Source organism: Melospiza georgiana, chromosome 1, assembly GCF_028018845.1.
Source record: "Melospiza georgiana isolate bMelGeo1 chromosome 1, bMelGeo1.pri, whole genome shotgun sequence".
NCBI lineage: Eukaryota > Metazoa > Chordata > Aves > Passeriformes > Passerellidae > Melospiza > Melospiza georgiana.
This window is the reverse complement of record NC_080430.1, coordinates 43,528,116-43,555,807: the sequence shown is the minus strand read 5'-3', so window position 1 is coordinate 43,555,807 and position 27,692 is coordinate 43,528,116. Positions and strand designations below refer to the sequence as shown.

General features: G+C 40.2%; 1 protein-coding gene across 1 annotated transcript; it reads left to right on the top strand.

The window, feature by feature from the left end:
* Positions 1-573: 573 nt before the first annotated feature.
* PIK3R4 (phosphoinositide-3-kinase regulatory subunit 4) lies at positions 574-23,568 on the top strand. The gene is made up of 20 exons (XM_058035507.1): positions 574-613; positions 776-1,553; positions 2,835-2,968; positions 3,143-3,725; positions 5,033-5,167; positions 7,060-7,281; positions 8,651-8,824; positions 9,965-10,110; positions 11,222-11,425; positions 12,223-12,424; positions 13,998-14,197; positions 15,146-15,356; positions 15,719-15,884; positions 16,329-16,493; positions 17,564-17,775; positions 18,061-18,192; positions 19,383-19,483; positions 20,497-20,585; positions 21,043-21,151; positions 22,957-23,568. Exons 2-20 carry the CDS (start codon positions 824-826, stop codon positions 23,125-23,127), a joined length of 4,086 nt encoding a protein of 1,361 aa, XP_057891490.1. The 5' UTR covers positions 574-613; positions 776-823; the 3' UTR covers positions 23,128-23,568.
* The last annotated feature ends 4,124 nt before the right edge of the window (positions 23,569-27,692 follow it).

Below are 27,692 nucleotides of genomic sequence, written 5' to 3'. Positions count from 1 at the left end.
CAGACCTAGAAGTGAAGCCACCTGAAAAAGCCAACAGGCACCCAGCGCTAAGGACCAGAAGGAAGCACGGCAGCTCTTCTCCTGTTTGCTGAGAGAAGCAAATGAGGGATGCTCCTGAGGCCCGTTCCAGCAGCACGCCTATCTCCTGCAGGCACCTTCCGACCCGCACTGCTTGAGCTGGCTCAGCACCAGGCTCACAGGAGACGCTGCACCCCCACAGCACTTCCTTAACATGGATAAACAAACAGACGGAAACAACTTAGAGCCGGCCTGAACACATCACAATAAGCTGCCGCCCTGGCCTCTTCCCATTGCAGAGCAAAAAAAAACCCCAAACGAAACCCTTCCAGGAAACGGAGCCAGAGAGGGGAGGGGAAAGAAGTTCATCAGGAGGCCGAGAGGCCAGGCGGCGAGAGGAGCCGGCCGGCTGTCACCGCGCAGGCACGGCCGCGGACTCCCGGGGACAGCCCGGCGCCGCCGGCCGGCGCAGGATGTGAGCTCACGGCGCCGCCCCTTCCCCGCCCGCCCGGCGGTGCCGGTTCCGCCGCCCCGAGTCCCGCCTCGCTCCCTCTCACCGCCTCCGGGGCCGGGGGTCCCGGCTCCGCCTGGGCCGGTGAGTGCTGCGGGGGGACCCGCGCCCCTGGGGCCGGCCCGGGCGGCCGGGCCTGGGCAGCGGCGGCCGCTGGGCCCGCTCGGGGCGGGGAGCGCGGCCCGCGGGCCCGGGCAGCGGGGCGGGCCCGGGGCTGCGTGAGATCCGCGCCGTGTTTGTCCGTAGGCAGAGCCCCTGAGCCCTCCGGTGCCCGCGGCCGGAGGAGGCGCCGCCATGGGGAACCAGCTGGCTGGCATCGCCCCCTCGCAGATTCTCTCTGTGGACAGCTACTTCTCGGACATCCACGACTTCGAGTATGACAAGAGCCTGGGCAGCACCCGCTTCTTCAAGGTGGCCCGAGCCAAGCACCGGGAGGGGCTGGTGGTCGTGAAGGTGTTTGCCATTCAGGATCCCACCTTACCCCTGACGAGCTACAAGCAGGAGCTGGAGGAGCTGAAGATAAGGTTACACTCGGCACAGAACTGCCTCCCCTTCCAGAAAGCCACCCTGTCCGAGAAGGCTGCCATGCTTTTCAGACAGTACGTACGGGACAACCTTTATGACCGAATTAGTACCAGGCCGTTCCTGAACAACATCGAGAAAAGGTGGATCGCTTTCCAGATCCTCACTGCGGTGGACCAAGCGCACAAATCTGGAGTCCGCCACGGTGATATTAAAACTGAGAACATCATGGTGACCAGCTGGAACTGGGTTCTTCTAACTGACTTTGCCAGTTTTAAACCAACTTACCTTCCTGAAGACAATCCTGCTGACTTCAATTATTTCTTTGACACATCCCGGAGGAGAACGTGTTACATCGCTCCCGAGCGCTTTGTCGATGGCAGCATGTTTGCCACGGAGCTGGAGAACATGAGGGACCCTTCCACTCCTTTGGTAGACTTGGCAAATAGCAATCAGCGAACAAGAGGGGAGTTAAAACGTGCAATGGATATCTTTTCTGCAGGTACTTGGAGCTATCAGGTGTTGTTTCTGACTAATGCAGTGCAGAAGAACTTTACTGGGGGTTTTTGATTCCTTTTTTTTCTTTTCTTACAGCTGGCTCGGAGTGCAGCATGTAAAAACTTGTGTATTTTAAGCATAAAGACCCAAACCTTTTTCATTCACAGAAAAGTACAAAAACAATGTAGTAGGCTACATAAGTTAGGTGTATCACTATTATCTGAGGAGAGAAATCACAAACTATTCTGTTATGGCTCACCTATGCCCTAGGAAAGAGGTGGTTCTTCACTGGCACAGTCCATCATCTTCCATTGGCAGAGAAGCATTTGCCTCATGGGGCCTGAGAGGAGAACCCAGATTGTGGCCCAGTTCTGGGGGGACTGACACTGTTTTCAGGGTAATTTGGCAATATTGGCTCTAGAAGCCCCTTTTTTTATTTTCCCCACAGCCACAAAGTGGAAGCAAAGTCCTGTTATGGTCCCACTCACAAATACTAGTTAGGAGTTTGACTGTGGGAGACTGCCTTGAGTCTTAGCCTTGTCTTAAAAGTCATGAGTTTAGCCCTTTTTTGGGTTTTTTTTCTCCCTGTAAAGTGATTGAAAATTAATTTGAAGGAAATTATTATTTCTTTTTACAAGTTGCTCTTATGGCCATACTTCCAGGACCCTCCACAGATAAAGCAGACTATTGGGAGCAAACTTCAGGAGCAGGTTCTTTGAAGAGAGACTTGTGTCATGTACACAATACTGGGAGTCTGGTTTTGGCAATCATGTGTGAGTGAATACGTGCTGTCCCCCAGCATCAGCTGTAGGAGCAGAAGTTGCTCCTTTACCTTTTGTAAAAAAGCTGCCTAATTTTGACCTACTGCCCGACCCATGCTGACTTACCACTCTCTTCTTCCACATGACAGTGATGTGGGTTCCTTTTCTAGTGATGGATTTTCCAGCTGGCAGGTGGCTGAAGTCACTGCCTCATGTTTTCTAATTCAGCAAACTCCTCTGCTGTTGACATGCTTGAAATAAATTACTTGGAACAGATTTCAGGGATCAAGTATAAAAGCCAGGTTTTGGAGCTTGAGATGTTATCTCCTTTCCACAAATTAATTTGGCAACTAGTTTGCCTTATTTTTAATTGAGCAAAGACTTGTTTAGGGTTTGTTCTTGTCTGCATATAGAAAACAAAGTTATAGTGTCTGTTTATAATCTTCTGACATCTTTGACTTCTTTTTTTCTTTCTGTTTATAATCTTCTGACATCTTTGACTTCTTTTTTTCTTTCTGTCCCAGGTTGTGTAATAGCAGAGCTCTTCACAGAAGGTGTACCCTTGTTTGATTTATCTCAACTTTTGGCATACAGAAATGGCCTCTTTTCCCCTGACCAAGTCCTAAACAAAATTGAAGACCGCAGTATCAGAGAACTGGTAAGGATGGGCTACAGAATTAGAACCATCTGTGTGTTCTGTTTGCAGTGTATTTCACCTACTTTGGTGACAGATTGCTTATTGTTTGGGTTTGGGTTTTGATGTTTTTGTATTACAAATGTCTAAACCTCTGATCTTTCTCTCCCATTCCCTCCTACTTTTGCCTTTCTCAAGGTTACTCAGATGATCCATCGAGAGCCAGATAAACGTTTAGCAGCTGAAGATTATTTGAAACAGCAACGTAACAATGCATTTCCTGAAATATTTTACACTTTTCTTCAGCCTTACATGGCCCAGTTTGCCAAGGAAACGTTTGTGTCAGCAGATGAGCGTATATTGGTCATACGTAAAGATCTGGACAACATCATTCACAATCTCTGTGGGCACGACCGCACAGAGAAGGCCGAGGGAGAGACAAAAGAGAATGGGCTGGTTATTCTAGTGTCTGTGATAACTTCCTGTTTACAGACTCTCAAGTACTGTGATTCAAAACTGGCTGCTTTGGAGCTGATTCTTCATTTAGCACCAAGATTAAGTGTAGAGATTCTTCTGGATCGTATTACTCCTTATCTGTTACATTTCAGCAACGACTCTGTGCCCAGGGTGAGGGCAGAATCTGTGAGGACACTAACTAAAGTTCTTGCTCTCGTCAAAGAGGTGCCACGCAATGATATTAACATTTACCCAGAATACATTCTGCCAGGCATTGCACACTTGGCCCAGGATGAAGCCACCATCGTCAGACTTGCGTATGCTGGTAAGAGGACATCCAGTCAAAATTCTGAATCTTCAGCTTTTCTGTGTTCTCTTAACAGTTTCTGTCAGTAAAACTTGCCAGAAGTCTCAGAAGTGACTGCGGGTATGACACCTGTAGTCACAATTCATTAGCTCTGATTGTTTGCATAAAATGGCCTGATGGAAGTGATAAATAAGAAACTAACTTAAAACATCATTGTGTTGCTGGGCTGCAGAGCTGTTTTCCAACAACATGCAATTTGATATGCAGGAGCTGAAATTAGAATTATTTGCTCTGTAATAAACTGGCTTATACTGTAACAGATATTTTCTTTAGATGTTATTCAGATGTGTGAGTTCTCCACAGTTCAGGAAGAACCTTTATAGTCATGCCCATGTTTGCTATTTACTGTGTGCCCTTACTATGACTAGCACATTTTTATTAGATTTTGGGGTTTATATAGTTGGAAATGTCAGATGATGTTTTTCTTTTGTTTACTAAGTAAACTGATAAAAATAATTATTGAAGACTTTGTACACTTAATGAATAGAACCAATTGTTTGTGGTCACCATGATCAATTTAAATTTCAAACACATTCATGTATTTAAAGGTAGTCTAACTGGGTTAATTTCTGTTACACTTTTGGAAGTGGTCAGACTGGTGACTTAAGAGTATTTGGCCTGGGCTGTGAACAGGCTCCATTGGCACGTTGCTGTTGATTTGGATGACACTCAGAACTGCTGCTTAAGTGGGACTTCTGCCTTGATGTTATTGCTCCTGTGCCAGCAGTGACTGACCCGTATAATGCAGCCTGAGTTGCTTCAGCAGCTTCCAAATGGTGCAGAACGGTGCCAAATCAGCTGGATAGATACACTGACAAATGTTCTAAAAGTGGATTCCAGGGTAACAAGTTGTTATTTCCTAGGATAATGTCCTGGTGTGGTGGTTTGTTGTTATTTTGTCGCAATCTACTATGTAGCAATGTTAGTTAATTCAGGCTATTTGGCCTTTACCTTCTATCAAATTATTTAGTTGCTAATTTGGCTTGTTCTAGAAGAATTAAATTAGTCATTGTTACACCTAATATCATTAGGATTTTCCCACTCGTTTACATGACAAAAGTACTGTGTGATTTGGTGTACTTTGGTAGCTTTGCCGGGAGTCAACAGAAGTGGGTTGACCAGAGCATCCTGTTTAATCTCAGTCCTGTTTGCCCATTGTGACTGGTGTTGTCAGTGGCTGTAATCTCTCTTCAGGGGGTGGGTCATCAGACTGATGTAAATTGGCAAAGTAGAACAATTCTTAACCAAAATGTTTTCCTTTGCAGAAAATATAGCACTATTGGCAGAAACAGCTCTGAGATTTCTGGAGTTAGTACAGCTGAAAAATCTGAATATGGAAAATGAACCAAACGGTGAAGAAATGGATGAAACATCTCACCCTAGTGATAACTATGACACAGGTAATGTCACTTTTTGCCTGCTTATAATAGCAAATCATGGGCCAAAGCTCCTAGGTAGCACTGAGCTATCTCATCTCTCAAAGCTTAGCCTTCTTGTTAAATGGGAAGAATGTTTTGCCTTGACCAGTATCAAAGTGTGTGACAGCTTCCTGCAGAGACAGACATCTCTGCTCTGAGTGTTGTGAGAGACAAAAAAGTATCTAAATGAGCATATTTTTCTTCTCCAGAGGTCCTCAAGGTATTTGACTGTGATGCTGGTTGCTTGGTTGCATATCCAGCTTCACTTCCAGCTTATCTCATAAACAAGACAGCTGCAAAAACACGCCTGTGTTCCAAATACTGCTTCTGTTGGAGTGGGAAGCAGCGTTAGCTTTGGAAAATCTGTCAAATTCTAACATAGTCATTGCACTGTATTTTTCATTCTTCCTTTTCTGTCCCTGTGCTTCACAAATCTTGTCTGTTTGCCTGGTAAAGCTAAATGTGTGGATGCCATTTGGCGGTAACATTACTGTAACATTGTATTATAACTAGAGTTGAATGAATTAAAATCCTAAGGATAGATTTTTTATCCTTTCCCTTTGTAAAGACACAGGGTAATAAGCAACCTGTGTGTCATCTCCAGTGCCTTTTAGTGCTGCATGAATTCCCAGAAGAATGCTGGGCAAATCTAAGCTGGGAAGAGTTTGTGGTTAAAAACTGTCATTTCTCTTCTGGGCTAAGTAGAGCAATCTGTGACTAATCAGAGTTGGTAAACATCCTGCACTTATTCCATTTGGGGAAAAGGCAATTATCTCTTAACTAGTTGCAGGATGATACTTTAAAATAAGGCAGCAACAAATCTACTGAAACCAAATATAAAAGATCCTCTTCAAATTCCTTCATGTAAGGTGGGGGTGCTCAGAATTGCTGAGTGAGAGAGGAAGCTCCATCGTTTGGGCTATGCTTCTAAGAATGCTGTCTCCTATCCCTTGAGATAGCTTGGAGATGAAGGAAGTAACACAAAGAAGAAAGAAGCTTGAGTAGTTCTGTTCTTTTCACCCTTTTTGAAACCAAGCACGAGAAATTTGAACCCAGGAGGCAGATATTTCATGTGGCTGATGGACAGGGTCACAACAGAAAGCAAATTGGCTGGACTTCTGACTGTAGGCAAATGATAATCACCCCTCAAAACTGGTGCAGCAGTAGCTGAAATTTTTGTGTTGCTCATTTGAGATCCTGCTTTGTAGTTTTCAATAATATGCAGTGCATTAACAATCTGTTATTTCCATTTAATAAAAATACTTTGTTTAATTGTGTCATGAAGTAGAAGCCATAGGCAAGGTCATCTTCAAATTTTTCATCAGTATTGTTAGATTAACTGCAGAAATTTAATGAGATTGGAAGCACTCACTTTTTGAAGTAGTACACTTCATGCTAATGAAGTGAATCTATCTGCCTAAATAAAAACATAGTCTTGATCTGTTGTCAGTTCACAAATTTTGAAATTCATAGTCAAATAAACATATCAAACCAAAATTGCCTCAAAGCCTTTTGTTTACTGTGGTAACATTGCTGCTGACTCATTCTTATGCTTCTTCACATCTGCATATCATCTATACATATAAAATGAGTGGAATGATCTTAGTGAAAGTTACATGTTTAGAATAAATTGATCTGGGTAAAAATGTCTCACATTTCTCTACTCTTTGGCTTTGTCACCACGTCATGCTTAGCCTGAAGTCTTTGGTAAGCCCTTGTTTGTTGGAACTGTTGAGGTTCTGTTGCATTACAAATTTAACCGAGCCAGGTGTTGTTCAGGATGACCTGTCACTGTAACTCCTTTAGCAGCAGGTGGTACACATGCACACACTGTTTCTCCTCAGCCAAAATGTTCACCCTGTTGTCCCTTGCAGAGTTGCAAGCCTTGCATGAAATGGTCCAGCAGAAAGTTGTGACTTTGCTAAGTGACCCAGAGAATATTGTGAAGCAGACACTGATGGAAAATGGAATAACACGTCTGTGTGTCTTTTTTGGACGTCAGAAAGCCAACGATGTTCTTCTGTCTCATATGATCACTTTCTTAAATGACAAGAATGACTGGCATCTTCGAGGAGCTTTCTTTGACAGCATTGTTGGTAAGTGTTTGGTTTCAGCCATACAGAGTGGAAGGAAAATAAATAAATTAGCAGTTTCCAGGATATGAAGAAATAAGTCATATAAAAGTCCTTTCTTATAAAGATTTCTAGAATTTATAAGAAAATACTTTTTTCTAAATTATTGGGAGGAAATGTTTCATTAGGGAATGAAGATGAAACAAAGTAGATACAAATGTATACTTCTTTTAGTCCAAATATTTAATACAAATACAACTGAGGCATTTAAGTCTAGGGTAGATTAACATTAAAAAAATGGAATTAAAATGCTTTTTTCTTCTTTGAGTCTCTCCTATAGCCACTAACTAAAAAAGCTAAATTATGGCAAGTGATAAGTAGGATTTCTGCAAGCTCTGTAATAGATGCATCACTTCACATATGCACATGGTCCCATTCACTTCAGTAGATCCGTTCATATGATGAAAACTAGGCATTGGTATATGCTGAAGTTCTAACTGGAGAGATTTTTTTAGTGCCTTAAAACATCACCTAAAGATTCTTGTTACTTCAGAATACTTCATAACAATTTAAAAAATCTTACCAATAATGACATCGGCTGTTAAGTATATCCAGTGCTCCATGTATGTTGGAAATCCACATGACCATTGCTGAGAGTCAGTGCTCAGGATTTGTGGGTCAAGAAAACTTTCCCAGGTGCAGTTCCTGAGAGCCTAAATGGTACTTCAGGTGCCTGGCAGGAAAAACAATCATGATCAAACTTTCAGTGGGGCCAGTATGGTAGCTATGCATTCCATTGTAACTGGAAACCACAAAATTCTGTGCTGGCAAACTGCCAAGAAGTGATATTGATAACTTATCAGAAATTGTTTAGAAGGAGCAATGGAACAGCCAAAGCAGAGGTCTGAGTGTCCTGCCTTCTTGCAAAAGACATAGAGACATGTGAGGCAATTAAAAGTGAAGACATGTAACCTGTGTTTTTAACTCTGTTCCCAATGTACATTCCCAACATCCATAGAAGAATTCAGATTAAGTTCTGAAGTTATGTTTTTATTTTACTTCAGGCATTTGCACATCTTTAGAATTGAGCTCTCTAACTGGTATTTAAGTAAGTGCAGGCACTGCTGCCTGTGGCTGTGAGCAGATGCCCTTCTGTAGCAGTGGTACTGAGGGTGTTTCTCTTTCTAGTGCTGTTTCTCTCTCCTTCCTCCCTTCCTTTTAGCAAAGAATTGCAAAGTCCAGCATTAAGACATGAACAAGTATATGGATTATTACCTTATTAGATTAGAAGCAATAAAGTTATTTTATATTTGCTCTCAATTCTGATAGGAAGATGGAGTTTTCTGGTGTTTATCAGTTTGCTTTGGATTTTTATGTTATTTTTATATTTCAGGTGTTGCTGCTTATGTTGGCTGGCAAAGCTCATCAATTCTCAAACCTCTGCTTCAGCAAGGTCTCAGTGATGCTGAAGAATTTGTCATTTATAAAGCCCTCAATGCTCTTACTTGTATGTGCCAGCTGGGGCTCTTGCAAAAGCCCCATATTTATGAGTTTGCTTGTGATATAGGTAAGTTAGAATACTGGAGAATACCCTGTTTTCCTTTTAAAGAAATCTCAGTTCTACATAAAGTTCCACTGTCGGGTTAGCTGTCCAGAATACAAACCTGTAGTTCTGTTTTAGAATCTAAACAAAATTATGGTGTGGACCTACTGCTAGTTGAACCATGTTAGTGCTCAGGACTCTAAAATAATAGTTTTGCTGGAACAAATTGGGTGCATTCTGCCAGATTTTATATAGGGCAGCAGCAAAAAACACTCACTCCAGAAACTTTCTGCCTTAGGATCTTTCCTTGATCTACATGGCAACCTGCTGTAAAGAAAAAGTCCAGGATGCTCCTGGTAGTCCATCAGGCACATAATTTGCAAACACTTATGCATTAGCTTTTGAAGATGAGAGAATTCAGACAATCATGATTCTTTCTTATTCTAACACCATAAAAACCCATTAACTCAATACATCCTTGGTTGCAGAGTTGGTCTCTCTTTCCTGATCAGGCTTATCAATTTAATTTAGATGTGCCCAAGATTTAACAGCTATTTATAAAAAAAAAAAAATCAAATGATCTTTTGAGATGTAGTCTGCTGCTTCTTAATGTTATGGTTTTACAAATGCACTCAGAATTTGGAGCAGATGGTCTGTGATTACATCTCATGACTAGATACAGTGCCTTGACAACAACTTCTTAAAGCCTGCATAACTGGGGGACTTCTGAGTCTCCTAATTTCATAATATAAGTAGTGACTCTTCAAGGAAGAGAGGGAAAGCAGGAAGGAATACAGTATTTACTTAAAAAGAAAAAATCTATCACCGGTTTTAGGATTCACTGTAATTGTTAAAATGTGGTTGAGATTTATTTTTGGATTAGTCTCCCTTGAAAATCTGTCGTTGACAATTAGGGATTGAAATGAGCAAATAAGGAAAATATGCTTTTTGGCAAGAGCAAGGAAATTGAGCAGCATGACTACAGTGAAATCCATGAAATAATTTCCTCTGTATGAATGTTTTAACCTTGTTGCTCTGGAAGAGAGAAGGCTCAGTTTGGGAGTAATTCTGTTAGAAGGAAATTACATCACAGACTGCCATATGCAGGATGATCTCCTCTCTCCTATATGAATGATATATTTTAACAGCCTGTTTTTCTTTCAGCACCATTCCTGTGTCACCCTAATCTTTGGATATGTTATGGTGCAGTTGGATTTATCACTGTGGTGGCACAGTATTTGAATATTGCTGATGTCTATTGCAAGCTAATGCCATACCTCCATCCTTTTATCACACAACCAATAATACAGGTAATACTTCAAATAATATTAGTGAGAATGTCTGGACTAGCCATGATCCATAAGTTTGTCTTGGCCATGGTCCTGGCTATAGGGACCATATGTACTTTTTTTCAATTGATATTATAGGCAATTATAGATTTTTTGATTTCTGCTATAGATCTCTGGCAGATTTGTAGAATGGCCATTGCTTTCCATGTTTTAAAGACTGTTGTCTCAAATTTGTTGTAAAATGCAAAACATTTTACCAAGCCTAAAAGCAGCAGGTATATTTTTGGTTCAAGCCTTTTTTGCCTTATTTATAGTCAAACTCTTACAATACTGTACTGTGTATAGGAGTCTAAAAAGGATGGAAAGTTGGCTGTGAAACAAGTTGGTTTATGTTCTGTGCTTTCATCTACAAAACCAGTCTGTTAATTAGTGATTACCATGCTTGTGATTTCCCCAGAACCACTCCTGTGTTTCAGTGCTTTGCCAAGGGTCAGGGCACAATGCTTAGCATGAATGAATGAAGTCATTTACTATTAATGCATGTCCAGGAGTGCCCTACATGATGCTGGTAGTATGATCATATAGGCATCTTTGCATACAGCTTTAGGTCCTGTAGACTGCACTTCTCGGGTGTTTTTATAGATAAAAAAGAAATAATTGCAGTACATACATTGAGAAATGTATCCTGTGTTCAACATTTTGTTGAAAACCTTGCAGATTGGAAATTCACTATAATAACATTTTTGTGTGTTTACATGTTCTTTGTGCTGTGTTTTAGGCATTGGTTGGTAAATTTCACTTCCTGTCCATATTAATATATAAATCTTTTCTTTTTCATTTTAGTATATAAATCTTTTCTTTGCTATGCAACACTATATATAGCGAGTGAGTAGTGGGTAACATGAAGTTGGACTGTAATATTAAGTCTTCATTCTGGACTCATTTTGAAGTTGTTTTTCCTGTAGACAGCAAGCTATGAGAAGTACTTGATAGGAAAGAGGGGAAGAGAATGGAGAAATGACATGACCAACACAGATCTTATTTTCAAGAAAGGAGACAAGCTGAATCTATGTGATTTGTACAGGTTATGTGAATATCATCATGTTGACTGGTCTGTTGTTTTGAATTGCAGGTAGACAAAGAAATAGTCCTGTTAAGTGTCCTTAAGGAGCCTGTCAGCCGTTCCATATTTGATTATGTCTTAAGATCAAAGGATATCACGAGCCTCTTCCGACACCTGCACTTGCGACAGATGAAGAGAACGGGAGCTCTCTCTGAGTGCCCACCCCCAGAGGACCCTGCCATTGCACAGCTCTTGAAGAAGCTTATTTCACAAGTAACTGGGTTTTATTTGTACTTTAAAAGTCAGGCTTGAGACTCCTGGGCTCCGTACACCTCCACAAGCCCTGACCTTGCAGTTCCTTCTGTGAAGGACTCCCAGTTTGAGGTTGTGATCCCCCAGGCCCTTAACTTCATTGATTTCAGTATATGCTTGTGGGACAAGTTGTTCAGAGCTTAAAGATGTTTAAAAGATCTGCCAGATGTAGAGACATACAAATACCACATAAGTCTTTAAAAAATGGCTGTAAGTTTCAAATTCTGATGCATCCTTGATGTGGCAGCATTAGAGAGCATTGCTGGATTAAGTGCATTGTGCTGGATAACGGAGCATGTATTTTTCAAAGTGCTAGACTTGTGCCAAAAGGAAATGGAGCTGGAAAGTCTTGAGGGTTATGTGTGAAGAGGGGAACATAAAGAATCACCCACCCAAAGTAGTGAGAACTGGGAAGAAAAAGGACTGTAGCTGTGTGGGGTTTTTTCACCCCATGGCATGTGGGCTGTAAGCATGGTCTAGGTGGCAGCTAAGCAGATTGCACCAGAGAGTGATCCAGCAATAAATTCTGTTCTGCCCTTTCACTTTTCCTTGCCCCATTCCTTAGGAGGAAAGATGTTCTTACACTGCAGTAACTTACACTTATGTTTTATGAGCAATGGACCAATGCTTTGAATTCTGGGAATGTGTTCTTCTGCTCTTCTGAGCCAGTCATTGATTTTACTGCTTCTTAAATCTTCATGCCTTGATGCATGTTATTGTTAAGAGAGAGTAATGTTACCTTTTCTTTTATTCTGTAGGGGATGACTGAGGAGGAAGAAGACAAACTGTTAGCACTGAAGGACTTTATGTTAAAATCTAATAAAGCTAAAGCCAATATTGTGGATCAGAGCCACCTGCATGATAGCAGTCACAAAGGGGTGATTGACTTGTCAGCTCTGGGAATAACTGGAAGACAAGTGGATCTTGTTAAAACAAAGCAGGATTCTGATGACAAACGTGGTTAGTATATTTTGTGATCTATATAGTTGAAGTATAGCTTTCCTTTCAGGGTGTTCTCAGTATATCAGCCTACATGACTATCACCATCCTCACCTGAGTTTGCCATAGGAAAATTACTGCTTCAGTTTGAAGTGTGAAGTGATGAAATGTTCTCTGATCATTGAAAAATGGGAATTATTTTTTCCCCTGAGAATATTTTAAATTATTTTGCCTCTGTGTGCCATTGTTCAGTTGATTGTGACAAACAGGACTCTAGTGACTCATGGCAACAGTGTAAATCTTGGAGGCTACATATCTGCTCTGTCTCCTCTCAACAAGGGCTAAGCTCTTTAACTGTGAAAATCCTGGGTGTTTTCTTGAGGTAGCCTGAAGAAAACCAAAAACTCCTCAGGCTGGCACTGAGGAGTTCCCAACTTAGGTGTTGCTCACCTAAGTACATGTGTTTTGGCCCTGGGGTTCTTCAGCTTCTCATCCACTCCCATTTTACTTTTTTTTTGCCTGCTCTTCTTTAGCTCAAAAAACCTCTTACATTTCCTTGTTCAGATGTGAAATCCACTTGCTGCTAACTATTCTAGTTCTCTGTATCCTCAAAATTCTTATTTACAGACAGTTTAAGCTTCCTCTTTACCCTCTCAAGCTTGTAATTCCCTCCTCTATTACATCACTGGTAGGTTCTGTGTTTTTACATATAGAAATACAGAAATATCTGTAAAGCCTGTAGCTATTAACATCTTATTTCCAGAATTAGGATGTTTTGCATATAATTGTAAAGGAAAGTACAGAACTATAGGATTTTTTTATTTTTTTGCATCCTTTAATGAGGAGTCAACATGATTTAAAACTTAGTGTATATGAAGTCTATACTTGGAGTAATTTGTTTTACCCAAAGCTCTTGCCCTTAAAATCTTTATGCCTTTAACTTTTCTTCACTGACTTTGTCCAAATTTAATTTGTTCCATGTGTTTCTTTTTCTGTCTATATTTTACAGTTCTAAGTGACTCTAAAGGAATGCTGGAAATAAATAAATTTCCTATTTAAACAATAACTTTCTTGAATCTACAGGTGATGTTGCAATTATGATGGGAACTGATTGTATTTGACACCAACAATGATTTGTGTACTGTGCTGTTACAAATTTTTTATTGATGCCCCTGCTCATTGCAGGGTGGTTGGACTAAATGACCTAAATCCTTCCATGTTCTCTAAGAGAAATTTGTCATATGGTGGAGTCTAATCCTGCAGCCTCCTAGATGTAAGCTTTCCCTCTAGTGAAGTGATTTATTACATGAGTCAGCTCATGATCCAGAGGATGTGAACACATGAGGCAGGTGCTTTGTTTGGTTTCCCATAAAAATGCTGTCAGCTGATCTCCACAACATAGCAGAAGGGTTTTCTCTGTACATAAATAATAATTTGGCCTGTAAACATTAGATTTCTATGTAGTCCCAAAGTAATGACAATCCTGAGTGAATGTTGTCATGGTAATGTTGGGGATGTTTTGTTTTTTCTTCTCCCACTCCCTCCCTCCCTCCCTCCCTCCCTCCCTCCCGCCCTCCCTCCCTCATACTTATAGCAAGAAAGCATGTAAAGCAAGATTCAAATGTAAATGAAGAATGGAAAAGCATGTTTGGGTCCCTGGAACCCACAAACATTTCCCAGCCAATATCCAAAGGACATGGGCAAACTACTGATCCTGAAGCCATCCAAGCTGGGAAACCACTTCGTTCAGAGTCCTCAGCTGGTATTTGTGCCACTTTGTCATCCTCTCCACAGGTATACCTGAAAAATGCTGTGTTTGCATCTTACCTGTAATGATTTAATTGTTTTAAAGTCAGGTGGGACTATAGGGATATGATGTTCTTGTTTTGTTTGGAGGTTATTTGACACTGGCCATGCTATTGGCTGGTGTCTTCTTCAGCAGAGTTGCTGACTTTCAAGTTCTTATTTTTAAAACAGGAACTGAGAAAGGACTGAAGTAAGTTTTAGTCCCTTGAGCTTCACTAACAAATAGATGCTTTGCACAAAGAGATGGGGCTTTGTGGGGATTGAACAATTACTATGTAAACTTCTCTCGCAGGGAAGACTTCTCCTCAAATTGAATGCCCTGATACATGTTGTGAGGAAGAGATATCTTGGTTTTAACTTGGAAATCACAGCATTTAGACATCCTGTACCTGTAATACTTAGTACTAGCAAGAGGAGGATAGGCTGGGAGCTCTGCAAGCCATGGAGGCACATCTTGACACCGAACACTCTTTTCTGTTTGGCTTCTAGTTGGAGATTAACTTCTGCTAGTTTTAAATGAGTGTGTCTACCCTGAACTTAAGGGAAACACTTCATACTTTGGTTTTCAAAGTCCAGTGTAAATGAATTTGAGAGCTAACCTTTCATTTTGTCAGTCTTGAGACCAATAACTGCCTATGTAATAATCACATTAATAGGTGGGCACAGCACATTATAGTTTCTTTAGACAGAATATAGAACAGAGTAGGCAAACAGGGTAGAATAAGAAAATGTTAATCTTTTATATAAATAATAATTTTCACTATTTTTATTGTCTTCATGCAAGCATTTTTTAAAATGCTATTTCACTGCTAATTGATTCAATAAAAAAGATTTTTGCCATTTTTATTCACTGTGTGTGACACAGAAATCTCATGAGGGGGATTTATCTGTGTGTAGAATGTAAGGGATATATTTTTAAGGTCTGATTTCCTACAGGCATCTGATGGAGCAGTTGTCCAGCCCAGGAAACCAACCCTGCAGGGCCTGAGCAGCACGATGTCCCCATCTGCGCACCAGCTGCGCATCACCACCTGCAAAACTGAGCTGCAGCAGCTGATCCAGCAGAAGAGAGAGCAGTGTAATGCAGAGAGACTTGCCAAACAGATGATGGAGAATGCTGAGTGGGAGAGCAAGCCCCCACCTCCAGGTACATCACAGGCCACTGAGGTTATTAGATAAAAAATTATATATGTGTATATATATATATGTATGTATGTATGCATGTATGTATGTATAATTTGAGTCAAGATATCATCCTTTCATGGCAAAAATGCGAAGGATGAGGAAAAGAGGAAGTTCTTAGTTTAGGAAATGTGTTTACTGTGCAGAACACCTATGACCTAGTGTCTAATTTAGAATTGAGCCTTTTGTATTTAAAATGCCTTAACACTGTTTTCAGTACTGTCTGTGCTTTTCAGTTGTAATGAGTATCCTGATGTAGCTGTTAGTGGATGGATCTAGGGGGACTTGCATGTTCCTGATTAGGTTGTGGTTTTGTTTTCCCTGTAGGATGGCGTCCCAAAGGGTTGTTGGTAGCTCACCTTCATGAACACAAGTCTGCCGTGAATCGCATTCGGGTCTCTGATGAACACTCCATTTTTGCCACTTGCTCAAATGATGGCACAGTGAAAGTCTGGAACAGCCAAAAAATGGAAGGAAAAACCACTACAACCAGGTAGCTTAAAAACCTGTGGTAGTTGGGTCTGCACTTTTAGAGTGAAAAATAAAGTAGAGCAGGAAGCAAAATACGAATAATTTGTGGGTGTACTGGAAATATCAATAAGGGGATATATTAATGTTCCTCTTGGCTTGCATCTATAATATTAGATTGCTGTTTCAATTAGTTAATAAAAAAATGCAAAGGGACTGCTTTGTAGCCATAATAATTACAGGCTTTTTGATTTCATTTCTGTACATATATAAATATATTCTGCTGTTGTTGTTTAAAGCCAACACTGGCTTTTTTGCTTTCTCATTTTGGAACAGCTAGAAAATGTTATTTTCAGAGCTTTCTCAAGAGCCATTGGTTTTAAGTAGGTGTTTAAGAGAAGTATTTTTTTTAAGTGCCACTGAAAATAACCTATTTTTCTCTCCCCCTATTTGTCTCTGTACTGTTTAGATCAATTTTAACATACTCTCGGATTGGAGGACATGTAAAGACACTTACATTTTGCCAAGGTTCACATTACTTGGCTATAGCTTCAGATAATGGAGCCATCCAACTTCTTGGTATTGAATCCTCAAAGCTCCCCAAATCTCCTAAAATTCATCCAATACAAAGCAGGTATGTGCTTCAAGCAGTTAAATCTCATCACACACAGAGCTCAAGCTGTTACTATATTCCTCAGATAAGATCCTTAAATTTGCTCTAGATTTCCTGCTGGCTGAGCCCAGAGTGTACTGGAAGTCTGTAATCCACGTTCTTATCCTGCTTCATAAAGAAGGGTTGAAAGGCAACTCTGCAGAGCTGACCATTCTTAGTTTATTTGTCCTTCTTGTGTCACTGAACACATTATGAGCTTGAAACAGCCATTCTGAATAGTTCTCAGTTTTTTTGTTTATGTACTGGGATTGGTTGGTTCCTTTGTTACAATCTTAATACTTACAAAGTGATATTGAAGGTTGTTTTGCAGGTCATTAGATAAATGTTTACAGACATACAGCATGTGATGTTGCCTAAGACCTGCAATTTTTCCTCTCGGGCCCTTAATGTGATAAGTTGGTAGAGATACGGGTAATGGGATAGTATGTAAGGGAGCCTTTGGGCTTGATTTAGCTCTTTCTTACCTCCATATGAGCAGTGTTTGAATATTTGGCACTGAAGCTACAGCTTGATCTTCAAGTTTGAGTGAGAGGTATGTCCAGGCCTCAGAAAGTACTCACAGTACTGCTGGTGGGGTCTCACAAGTGTGGAGCAGAGAGAGGGAGAATCACCTCCCACAACCTGCTGCCCACACTTTTGATTCTTCTGTTGTGGGTGGCTTTTTTGGCTGTGAGCAGACATTGCTGGATCATGCTGAGCTTCTCATCAGCCAACACTCCAAATTTTCTGCTCAGAGCTGCTCTCAGTGTATTCTCAACCCACCCTGTATTTGTGCTTGGGATTGCCCTTACCCAGGGCACAGAGCTGTGTTTATGTTTGCAAAGGGCTGCTGACAGCCTTGCAGGTCCTATCAGCAGAGAGATTTGAGAGGGCATAAGCATCCATTGTACTGAATTCAGAAAGCTGTTTCTGGCAGATGCCTTGAGAAGTGACACAAAGAGGAAAATGCTGCTCAGCATAAGCTGTGGGAAGGAGTCTTAAACTTGGAGGGAGTCATATCTGTGCCTAAATTAGTTTATTATTTTAACCAGGTCATTAGATCTGAAGGATGATGGCTGTGTGGTAGACATTCATCACTTCAATTCAGGAGCCCAGTCAGTTCTGGCTTATGGAACAGTTAATGGATCTCTGGTTGGATGGGATTTGCGATCCAGCAGCAATGCTTGGACACTGAAACATGATTTGAAGTTAGGCCTCATAACTTCATTTGCTGTGGACATACACCAGTGCTGGCTGTGTATTGGTAAGCCTGTATTTCTTATTAGTTTCCTTCTCTTCCATGCCCCCCTCTTCCTTATGGTTTTCTCTTACAGTAACTACATCTCAAGCTTTTGCTTGATATGATCTTACTAGTGTGTGCTCTTCTCAAACAAGAGAAGAGAAATATCTTCTCATGTCTTTTTGAGAAGCATTCTGCCTGCTAAGAACTTGAGGCTGAAGGTCATTTCCCTGCTCCAACCGAGCACAAAGACAGGGGCAAAACCTCATATATTGATCCCTCTGACTAAGGGGAGCTTTTTCTCACCAGGAACGAGCAATGGTACCATGGCATGCTGGGACATGAGGTTTCAGTTACCTATCTCCAGCCACTCTCATCCTTCCAAGGCCCGAATCAGACGCCTGCTCATGCATCCTGTCTATCAGTCCTGGGTAATAGCAGGTAAAAGAGGTCTTAAACTTACCTCACAATTGCCAGAGGTTGTGATTAAACCAGAGTTTTTTTCAGCTGCTGCTTCAAGCCCTGGTGGAGAGTTGAAAAGAAGAAAAGTAGGATTTAGCCATTGTCAAAATGACAGCATTTGCAATTCTCATTTTCTGAGCATTGCAGCTCTCATGAGGGGCCCTCCCTATGTGTTGTCCACCCCATCCCTTTTTAAGGACAAAATGTTACAAAAGATTAAATTCAAACTCATGACATACATTGGAGCTGATGGGAAATCTGCTACCACCTTCTGTAGAGCATAGATTGAATTCTAGTTCTCCCTTCAAGCTAAGCCAGCTGTGTCATGGATTAGAACTTTTGGAAATCTCCAAATCTTCCTCATCTGATACACTTACAGCTGCTTCATCCTCACTGCATGTGGCACTGTCATAGACTTTTATATGTTTGTGTCAGGAACACATTTTGAAATGGACAAGTACCTAAAACTAATCCTAAATAACAAAATTTATCAAGTTGCTGTAAAACGAGAGTAGTTTGAGTTTCATATTTTACTTGCTTTAAGACTTCACTTCTTACTTTGAGTTATTGACCACCCTGGGAGATAAATTCCTTGAAAAAGCGTACAAAGTTTCACTGTACTTTCTAGTTTGTTTCCTCCCTGTGAAAGACTAAAGGAATGACAGAGTTCATAATTTTCGATTATTATTAAAAAGTCCTTGCCTGCTAGGTTGCTGCAAGGCTTGTAAGCAATCCATTGAACAGATTTCTTTACCTGTCCACATGAGAATGGAAGTTCATTGTGGCTACTACTGAACTCTGTAACGTTGGATTGTTTTCTTACCTGCATAGGAGTGTTCTCCAAAGTCCCTGATGACTATGCTCAACAAACTATCTATCCTTCTCAAAGAGTGCTGGGAAGATATCTAGGGAGGAAACTGAGGGTTTTATACATTTTTAAAGGGGTTGAGAATTAAGTCAGGTTTCCTTTAAACTCTTTTAAATCAGGCACTTTTAATTAGAGTGAAGCTGCTTTCAAGCCAAACCAAAGTACTAAAGCAAGACAAACAAATGCTGCAGGGAGCAAACAGAGAGTGTCTCTATGTCATACCCTCTATGTCAGTAGAGCAAACAGCAAGAGCCAACCAATCTGTTTTGTACTTTTTGCACTGGCTTTATCTTTCCTGTAGCTGTTCAAGGCAACAACGAAGTCTCCATGTGGGATATGGAAACTGGTGATCGACGCTTCACTCTGTGGGCCAGCAGTGCGCCACCTCTTTCAGAACTGCAGGTCTGGTCTCTTTCTTTTTCAGTTTCTGTTGTGTAGCCAGGGTCAGAACAACCTTAGACTCCATGCTGTGCATCAATACAGAACTTGCCCTGGGATTCATTCTGGCACCATAACTGTTTTACTTGTCAGAATTAAATTGCCTTTGTAAAACAGCAGTATAACCTAAATCTTCATTGGCACCTTCCACTGTCTATGGAATGTTCTTGTAGGACTCACTTGTTATGCCCAGCCATGTTCTTAGAAAACCAGTGAGCTGGTTAAGCTTGTAAAGATTATGGAAAAACCAAAATTCATGATGTGGTATCTTGTACTTATTTTTACTTTCTGTTCCTGAGGCTATGCATACTTCTGTAAACATCTGTTCTTTTACACATTCTTTCTGTAATATAATACCACTACTACACTTAGCTGCTACTTTGAACCATGAAGTGGTTCTTCTTCAAGGACTTAATTGGAAAAGGAGCAATCTGGAATATGGTTCACAAATCCATAGACAAAAATTACCACAGCTGCTTCTATAAATGCTGTAAATGCCTATCTGGAATCTACTTAAACCTGAGTTTGTACGTGATACAAGGATTGCAGGTTGAGTTAATTTCAGTCCTGCCCTTTTTTACACAGGGAGCTCCATGATCTAAGATAGTTTTCTGTTGTATATCTGTCCCATAATGCCTTCATAGCCTAAAAATTTAAGCATCCATGTACTTTTCAGTAGGATTTGCCTGCCTGATTCTTTTAGAAATAATCTCTCCTCATTGAGAATGTAATTTCCAAGATTCAAAAAAAAAAAAAGAGGATTATAGAGGGTTAATTCTGTTGTATTGCTCTGTAAAGTGTAAGGGAGCAATTTACATTAATATATTAAGATGTGGCCCCTTAAAGTGACTTGGCATTCGCCAGAAAGATTTGGAAATTGGGTGGATGAATGTGGCAAGGAATGCATTCCCTTTCTGAAGCATCATGTAACAGCTGTTGGTGATAAATAATTTTTATATATCCCTTTTTCCTGCTAGCCTTCTCCTCACAGCATCCACGGAATATACTGTAGTCCAGCTTCTGGGAATCCCATATTACTGACAGCAGGCTCAGACATGAAAATAAGGTAATCAAGCTAAACAATTTCCTTGTTTGTCACCCTCCCCTCCACCCCTGCTGGTGTACTAAATTTTGCCAAGTGTTGCCTAAGTAATCTCTAAGAATCCAAAACAATAATACTGAACATGTGTTCATTAGTGAACACCAGTGAGCTGAGGAAATTGTCCTCAGCAAAAGGACTGCAGAACTTGGTACTTCTCTGAAATGTAATGCGTACTCTGAAATACAGTGGGTATCCTTTTGTAAAATTCTTCATGGGCTTCATGACAAAAACCAAAAAATAACTCATAGGTGAGCTTGACATGAGTATAAATTTCTCTGCATCACTCCCTTCCACTAAGTGTAGAAAGCAGATAGCATTTGTGCCCACTCATTTTCATCATAAGAGCAAGACCACTTTTAAGCAGTTGTTTTAAGCTGATGGAATTGAACATCTCATTTTGTTTTTGTTTCTTTGTGTTTAGGTTTTGGGATCTAGCCTACCCTGAGAGATCATATGTTGTTGCTGGAAGTTCTAATTGCCCATCTGTTTCCTACTACAGGAAGATAATTGAGGGCACAGAGGTGGTTCAGGTATTTTGCTTTGTTTGATAGACATCTATTCTGCTTCCTTTTGGGTGGCCCTGTGGATTGTACTCTTTGCATTATGTCTTCAATTAGAACTTGCTCGCTCTTGCTTTTTGTGGATGTTGTCAGCATTGCATGCTTTGGGCAGTTGGGAAGAAGCTACTTTAAAAGAAAAACATAATTTGTTTTTGACAGAATTGGGCTCAACAAATACTACTTACTTAAAAATTAGTATTTTTTCCCAATTTTTCCCCAATTTTTTCCCATTTTCCTCCCAATTTTATTCCAATTTTCCTCTTACTTTATTCCTATATTTCCGCAGTTTTTCCCTTTTTCTCCCCAATTTTTCCCCCATTTTATTCCCATTTTCCAGCAATTTTCCCCCAAATTTTTCCCATTTTCCTGCCATTTTTCCCCAATTTTCCCTCCATTTTTCCCCAAATTTTCCCCCAATTTTTCCCAATTTCCCCCCAATTTTATTCCTAATTTTTCATTATTTTATTCCAATTTTTTCCCAATTTTATTCCCAATTTTTTTCCAGTTTTTATTACCATTTTCCTCTCAATTTTATTCCAATTGACAAGTCCCCTTGTTTAATTCCTATTTTCCCAAATAAGGGAATGTGGGAGGGGCTAAAACTCAAATAAGGAAATGTGGGCAGGGCTAAACCCAAATAAGGAAAATATGGGAGGGGTTAAACCCAAATAAAGAAATGTGGGAGGGGCTAAACACAAATAAGGAAATGTGGGAGGGGCTAAACCCAAATAAGGGGAAATGTGGGCATGGCTAAACCAAATAGGGAAGTGTGGACAGGACTTAAACCCAAATAAGGGAATGTGGGAGGGGCTAAACCCAAATAAGGGGATGTGGGTGGGGCTTAAACCCAAATAAGGAAATGTGGGTTGGGGCTTAAAGCCAACTAAGGAAATGTGGGAGGGGCTGAACTGAAATAAGGAAATGTGGGAGGTGCTAAAACCCAAATAAGGATATGTGGGAGTGGCTAACCCCAAATAAGGAAATGTGGGAGGGGCTAAAACCCAACTAAGGAAATGTGGGGGGGGGCTAAACTCAAATAAGCCCATGTGGGCAGGGCTAAACACAAATAAGGAAATGTGGGAGGGGCTAAACCCTAATAAGGATATGTGGGAGGGGCTAAACCCAAATAAGGAAATGTAGGCATGGTTAAACCCAAATAAGGGGATGTGGGTGCAGCAAAGTCCATATAAGGGAATTTTTCCCCCTTTTCCTGCATTTTATTCCCATTTTCCCCCAATTCTCCCCAATTTTTTTCTTATTTTTTTCCCTATTTTTTTTCCAATTTTTATTCCTATTTTCCTCCCAATTTTATTCCAATTTCCCTCTTCTTTTATTCCTATTTTTCCCAAATTTTTCCCAAATATTCCCCATTTTCCCCCCAATTTTATTCCTAATTTTTCATCATTTTATTCGAATTTTTCCCAATTTTATTCCCAATTTTTTCCCAGTTTTTATTCCCATTTTCCTCTCAATTTTATTCCAATTTTCCTTTTATTTTATTCCTATTTTCCCCCATCGTTTACCTAATCAAAGAGCTGTAAAATCAGTTCAGATTAAGACAGGCTGTGTGTGATGAAAAGAAATTAACCAAGGAATAATCTTGAGAAAACTGTCAAAGGGTGTGAGGTGGTATGTTTGGGCATTTTTGTTTGATTGGTTTTTGGTGGAAGAGGTTTTGTGGTCTTCTTACACTGACAAACTAATATGGATGACAGTGTCTCTTTGCAAATGCTCACCCTTCTGCAAACAGTATTTCCCACTTTGTTTTTATACAGGAAATTCAGAACAAGCAAAAGATGGGGCCCAGTGATGAGACCCCTCGGAAGGGTCCAGAGTCTCTCCCAGTCGGGCATCACGACATTATCACCGATATCGCGACTTTCCAGACCACGCAAGGGTTTATAGTAACTGCGTCAAGGGATGGGATCGTTAAAGTGTGGAAATAAAAATTGTACTAATATATAGTATGTAAATATTTGTAATAAAGAAATAGTGTTATAATGAAGTTTTCAAGGACTGATTCCAGTTAATGGAATGGACTGGACTTTAAAAACTATAAAAGCAGCGATAAAATCAGTTACCTGTATCCTACCACCCTGTTGGCACTTCCTAATCACTTCTTATATTAAAGCTTTTTGGTATCCCTAGCATTTCCTTGAAATAGAAGGGAATCTATGAAGTCACTTAGCTTGGTTTTGACTACACTGTTCTTCAAGAACCTTTCAGAAAATTATTTCAGGATGTCCCACATGACACATTCTAAATGTGCATAAAGCAAAGAGCTGGTGTCTAACTGCTCCTGTGTTGAATCTGAGAAATGAAATAAGAACCAGTGCACTGATGTCCCTGTACATTCTAATAACTATAATAAAGTCCACTTGAGCTTCCCTGTTTGGTACTTGGGTTTCTTTACATCCATGGTTCCGCTGCAGTGATTCCACAGTCTCAGCTGGCAGAGCCATTGGGCTCATTGTCATTTGAGATCGTCTTACTATGGTGTCAATCCTCAGCTGTCCTTTGACAGTGGTGTCCTTGCTCCTCAACTGTAACTTGCATCCAGCTTGCTTTAAACTTGAGTCTAAGGCTAAGTTCTGCTGTCCTGGGAACCTAAAGCAGCACCATCACGATGGTGTTCTCTGTCATTCAGTATGGATGTCAAAAATAGCCAAAACATGGCTTTCAGCAGGAAGTACTTTTTCATCATGGAATGTTCATGTGAAAGGCAGTTCTAAATGTCAGACAGGGACAGTAAATGTTCTCACTACTCTTCCACTATCTGATCCAATTCTTCAGATTTCCAAATCCTTTTCAGACTTAAACTTTACTTATATTTCTTACCTTACTGGTTAATGGCAGAACCATTAACCAGTTCCAGGTACTACTTTTCCCCCTAAAACAGATCATTGACCCCCCTCTGCAAGGATGGACTCAGAAGTGACACTGACAACAAACAGCATTAATTTGGCATGAGTTTCTTGAGTGTAGCTGGGAAAAAAATGGAAGCCTACTTCTCTACAGAGTATCTGATAGAAGCAGGGAATGCTCTTAACTTGTGAACTGAGTTCTTTGAAGAGACAACACGTGAAATAATGACTTGTTTAAAAAGTCTCAGAATTCAATGGAAAAAGACTGCCTGCTTTTCCCTAGTGAGTGCATTACTTGGATAATTTAGTGTAGTAGACATTGCCCCAAGTGTAACAAAAGAGGAAGTGGGCTCAAGAACAGTGTGACATTTCTTTGCGGACCTTATCATTGCTGCTCCCTGTTATGCTGAAAGAAGATCTTTCTTGGCTTTGTATAGAGGAGCTGGTTCTGTCCCTTTATGTTGTATGAATTCAGAAATAAGGAAGGTTTTCTCAGTCCGCTTGTATCACAGAGCAGCAAGGAAGAGGATGGTAAGTCAAGCTTGTTCTGCTGCTATATCCATTTGGTGTACAGTTCTAAACAGGTCCTTGTATACCTGGTGAAGGGAATCACCTCTGGCTGCATGGCTCCAACCATTGCTTGGTTAATGGTTCTGCCCATTGACAAAGTAGTTTGATGAAAGAAGCAGATCAGTTTTCATTTTCAGGTGTTACATTCCACTGATACCATATGAAACTTACAAGACATTTTAAGCAGTATGAATACATAGGACACTTGAATGGTGGGTAAAGTATTAAAAAGAACTGAGACTGATCACATGGAAAAATGTTGCTGGATCACAGTCCAGGAAGACAGTGAGGTCTTCTCTGGTGTTACCTGTAGTCCCAAACTTTTAAAATTTAAGTTTAGGAGCACCTTTTAGATCAGGGTAAGGAAAACACAACCATGCTGCGCTGCTGCACTGTAAACATGCAAAAGGTAGAAAAGAAAATAAAATTACATTCAATAATATTTATCAAAACTCTTACATCTTGTAGAATACTATTCTATTACTAGCATGGATTTTTCAACTTCTAACTTACTGTTCCCTGTTACAAGGAAGGTTTCTGGCTAAGTGAAAGTGCTGATTTACCCAATAATTCAGGACATGCCTTCATTTTAATATTTCTCAGAGTAGCAATATTGGTTCAGTCCCTGTTCTCCCTTCCAAGTCTAGAGAAATGGCAGATAAAACTCAGCAATTTCATCAATATTTAATCAAAAGCATGTTAGAACTCAGGAGCTTGGTGTTTCACCCACAGTTCAAAACATTTCAAGCAGCTGGCTAAACCAGTCCCAAAGCCTGAAGTGCAAAACTGTCTTAGTAATTTTGCACAAAGATACAGTACATTGTGTACAGAAGCAGAACTGAGGTTCAGCAAGCACAGGGGAATCATTTGTAGCTCCTTCAGGAAAAGTGGTCTTAAACTAAAATTACACCACACTGCTGACAGTTACAATTAGACAAGTGTTGGTGAAATACTTAAAGGAAAGACAAGGGGAGTGGAGAACGGATGTGAAAGGTCATGATATTCGCAGTGACGTTCCCTCTGGGTTTGTGTCAACAGAAGCTTTGTGTCCTCAGATCTGGCCTGGAGCAGAGCTTGGCAAAACTATAAAGGGAGGCTGAAGCAGCAGAATCCCATCAAAAGAAGGCATGGATTTTCCTACCAGAAAGGCAATTCCGTCTGTACTAAAGGAAACTACAGAGACTGCGAAGGTGGAGAGCACAATCATGAAAGACTCCATTTAGCTGCCATGATGATGATGACATCCTATTGCTGTGTGACATTTAAACAAGGACAATGTTTTCAGATAACACATTCACAGTAGCATGTTGAAGACTAGTGTGAGGAAAAGGAAACCTTTCATAAGTCGTAAGTTATGCTGAAATAGAAAACACATGGAAAATAAACTTTGGAAACCATGTGTAAAACACAATATAGAAAATACATTCTCAGGAAAATATTCTGCAAGACATAAAAACAAATAATAAACTCCTTTCCAATATATTGGGAATGAGAATCTGACAGTTTCTGTTTGGCCAATAATTGAGGAAGGTGTAAAAGATTTCAAACAAAACAAGGCCTTGGCAGATAATTAGAAGGGCACTTTCCCTCTGTGTTCACCCCGGAGGAATTCAGAGGGGTTCCTGTGCTAGAATCTTGTCCCTTTTCTGCATAGGTATGTGAGGTGCCACAGGATCCCTCTGCCTGAAACATCTGCCAGCTTGGTAGGAGAGGTTTCAATCAGTAGTAAATTGCCAAGAGCAGAAAATTCCCATCTAAAAGATGATGTATTTTAAAGGGCATCAGGAATGAAACAGCCAAACTGCCAACTATGGTTTGGAGCCTCTTGCTTAAAATTTCTCTAGTTTTAAAAAGGTTGAATTCACACCAGATCTTTTAGAAAAATCCTGGGGAGTTTTGGGACCAGCCTAATGTATGCAGTAGGCAAAATATTATTAATTATAAAAAAAAGCAGGGTTGGTAAAGACATCAATAAATGTGCTCTATCAAGGAAGAGTCAACATATAAGGTGGAGACTTTTATCATAAACTTATCTTCGAAATAATTGCTAGCCATGTGAACAGTACATGTCTGGCAAATTGTCTTGCTTTTCTGGAAGACTTTGGACAAATTCTCCAATGAAAGCCTTCCAAAAATAATTAATGTTGTCATCTGATACAAAATATTCCCAGGAATAACACTGTTAAAGATAGTTGTTAAATTAAATACTATTTAATACTAGTTAAGACACAATACGTGATACCTCAAATAGATCAGTTTTTGCAGTGGAGTAAAGCTGTCAGTAGAGATAGATGACCTCTGTTTGCATAAAGTTTATCAATGACTTAAAAAGGAGAAAGGAACAGCAATATGCCCAAAGTGGCTGAAGACAGTAAGTTACTTGGGGCAGTAGGAACAAAAAGTGGCTGCAAAAATTTTATACAAGGATTTCATTGTGGTGGATGTCTGAACAATCCCATGTAAAATTAAATTATTTGAAGGTACAAATGGTGTACATGGGAAACACAGCCCACCCTTAATCCTGTGTTTATAATAAAGAGTCCTGAATGAGTCCTGAAACATACTCCTATTCAGGCAAAAATGTTGGAATTATAACAGACAGTCCTATAAAAAGATTAACTCAGCACTCAATATTGATCCAGAAGTTAGATGTTAGATATTATAAGGGAAAGAATAGGATAATACACCAGTGAACAAATCCATGGTGCCCTCTTACTGTGAATAATGTGTATAGTATTTCCCCTTAATAATGAAAATAGATATAATACAGCTATGGGAGGCACAGAGAGTCCTATTGTGGGTAAAAAATGGTTTCCACATAAAGAATCATTAACCAGGCTCAGAGTCAGCATCTGGAAAACAGAAGCCTGAAGAAAAAGATAACAGATCTGTAAATAAGCAATGGCAGCTAACACTGAATAGGCAATAGCTATTTGCTCATGCATTTAATGCAAGAACTACAGAGTATCACATAAAAGATGAGATAAACATGTACAAAAGAAGGTACTGTTTCATAAAGCGTGTAATTAAGTGATGAAACTCATTGTTTTGGGCTGTTGTGAACACCAATGTTTGCC

Bases quoted from the DNA above. Each gene is read 5' to 3' on its own strand.
- PIK3R4 (XM_058035507.1), top strand. From the start codon at position 824: ATGGGGAACCAGCTGGCTGGCATCGCCCCCTCGCAGATTCTCTCTGTG. The intron at 1,554-2,834 runs GTACTTGGAGCT...TTTCTGTCCCAG, and splicing joins AATGGATATCTTTTCTGCAG to GTTGTGTAATAGCAGAGCTC. The intron at 15,357-15,718 runs GTACATCACAGG...TTTTCCCTGTAG, and splicing joins GAGCAAGCCCCCACCTCCAG to GATGGCGTCCCAAAGGGTTG.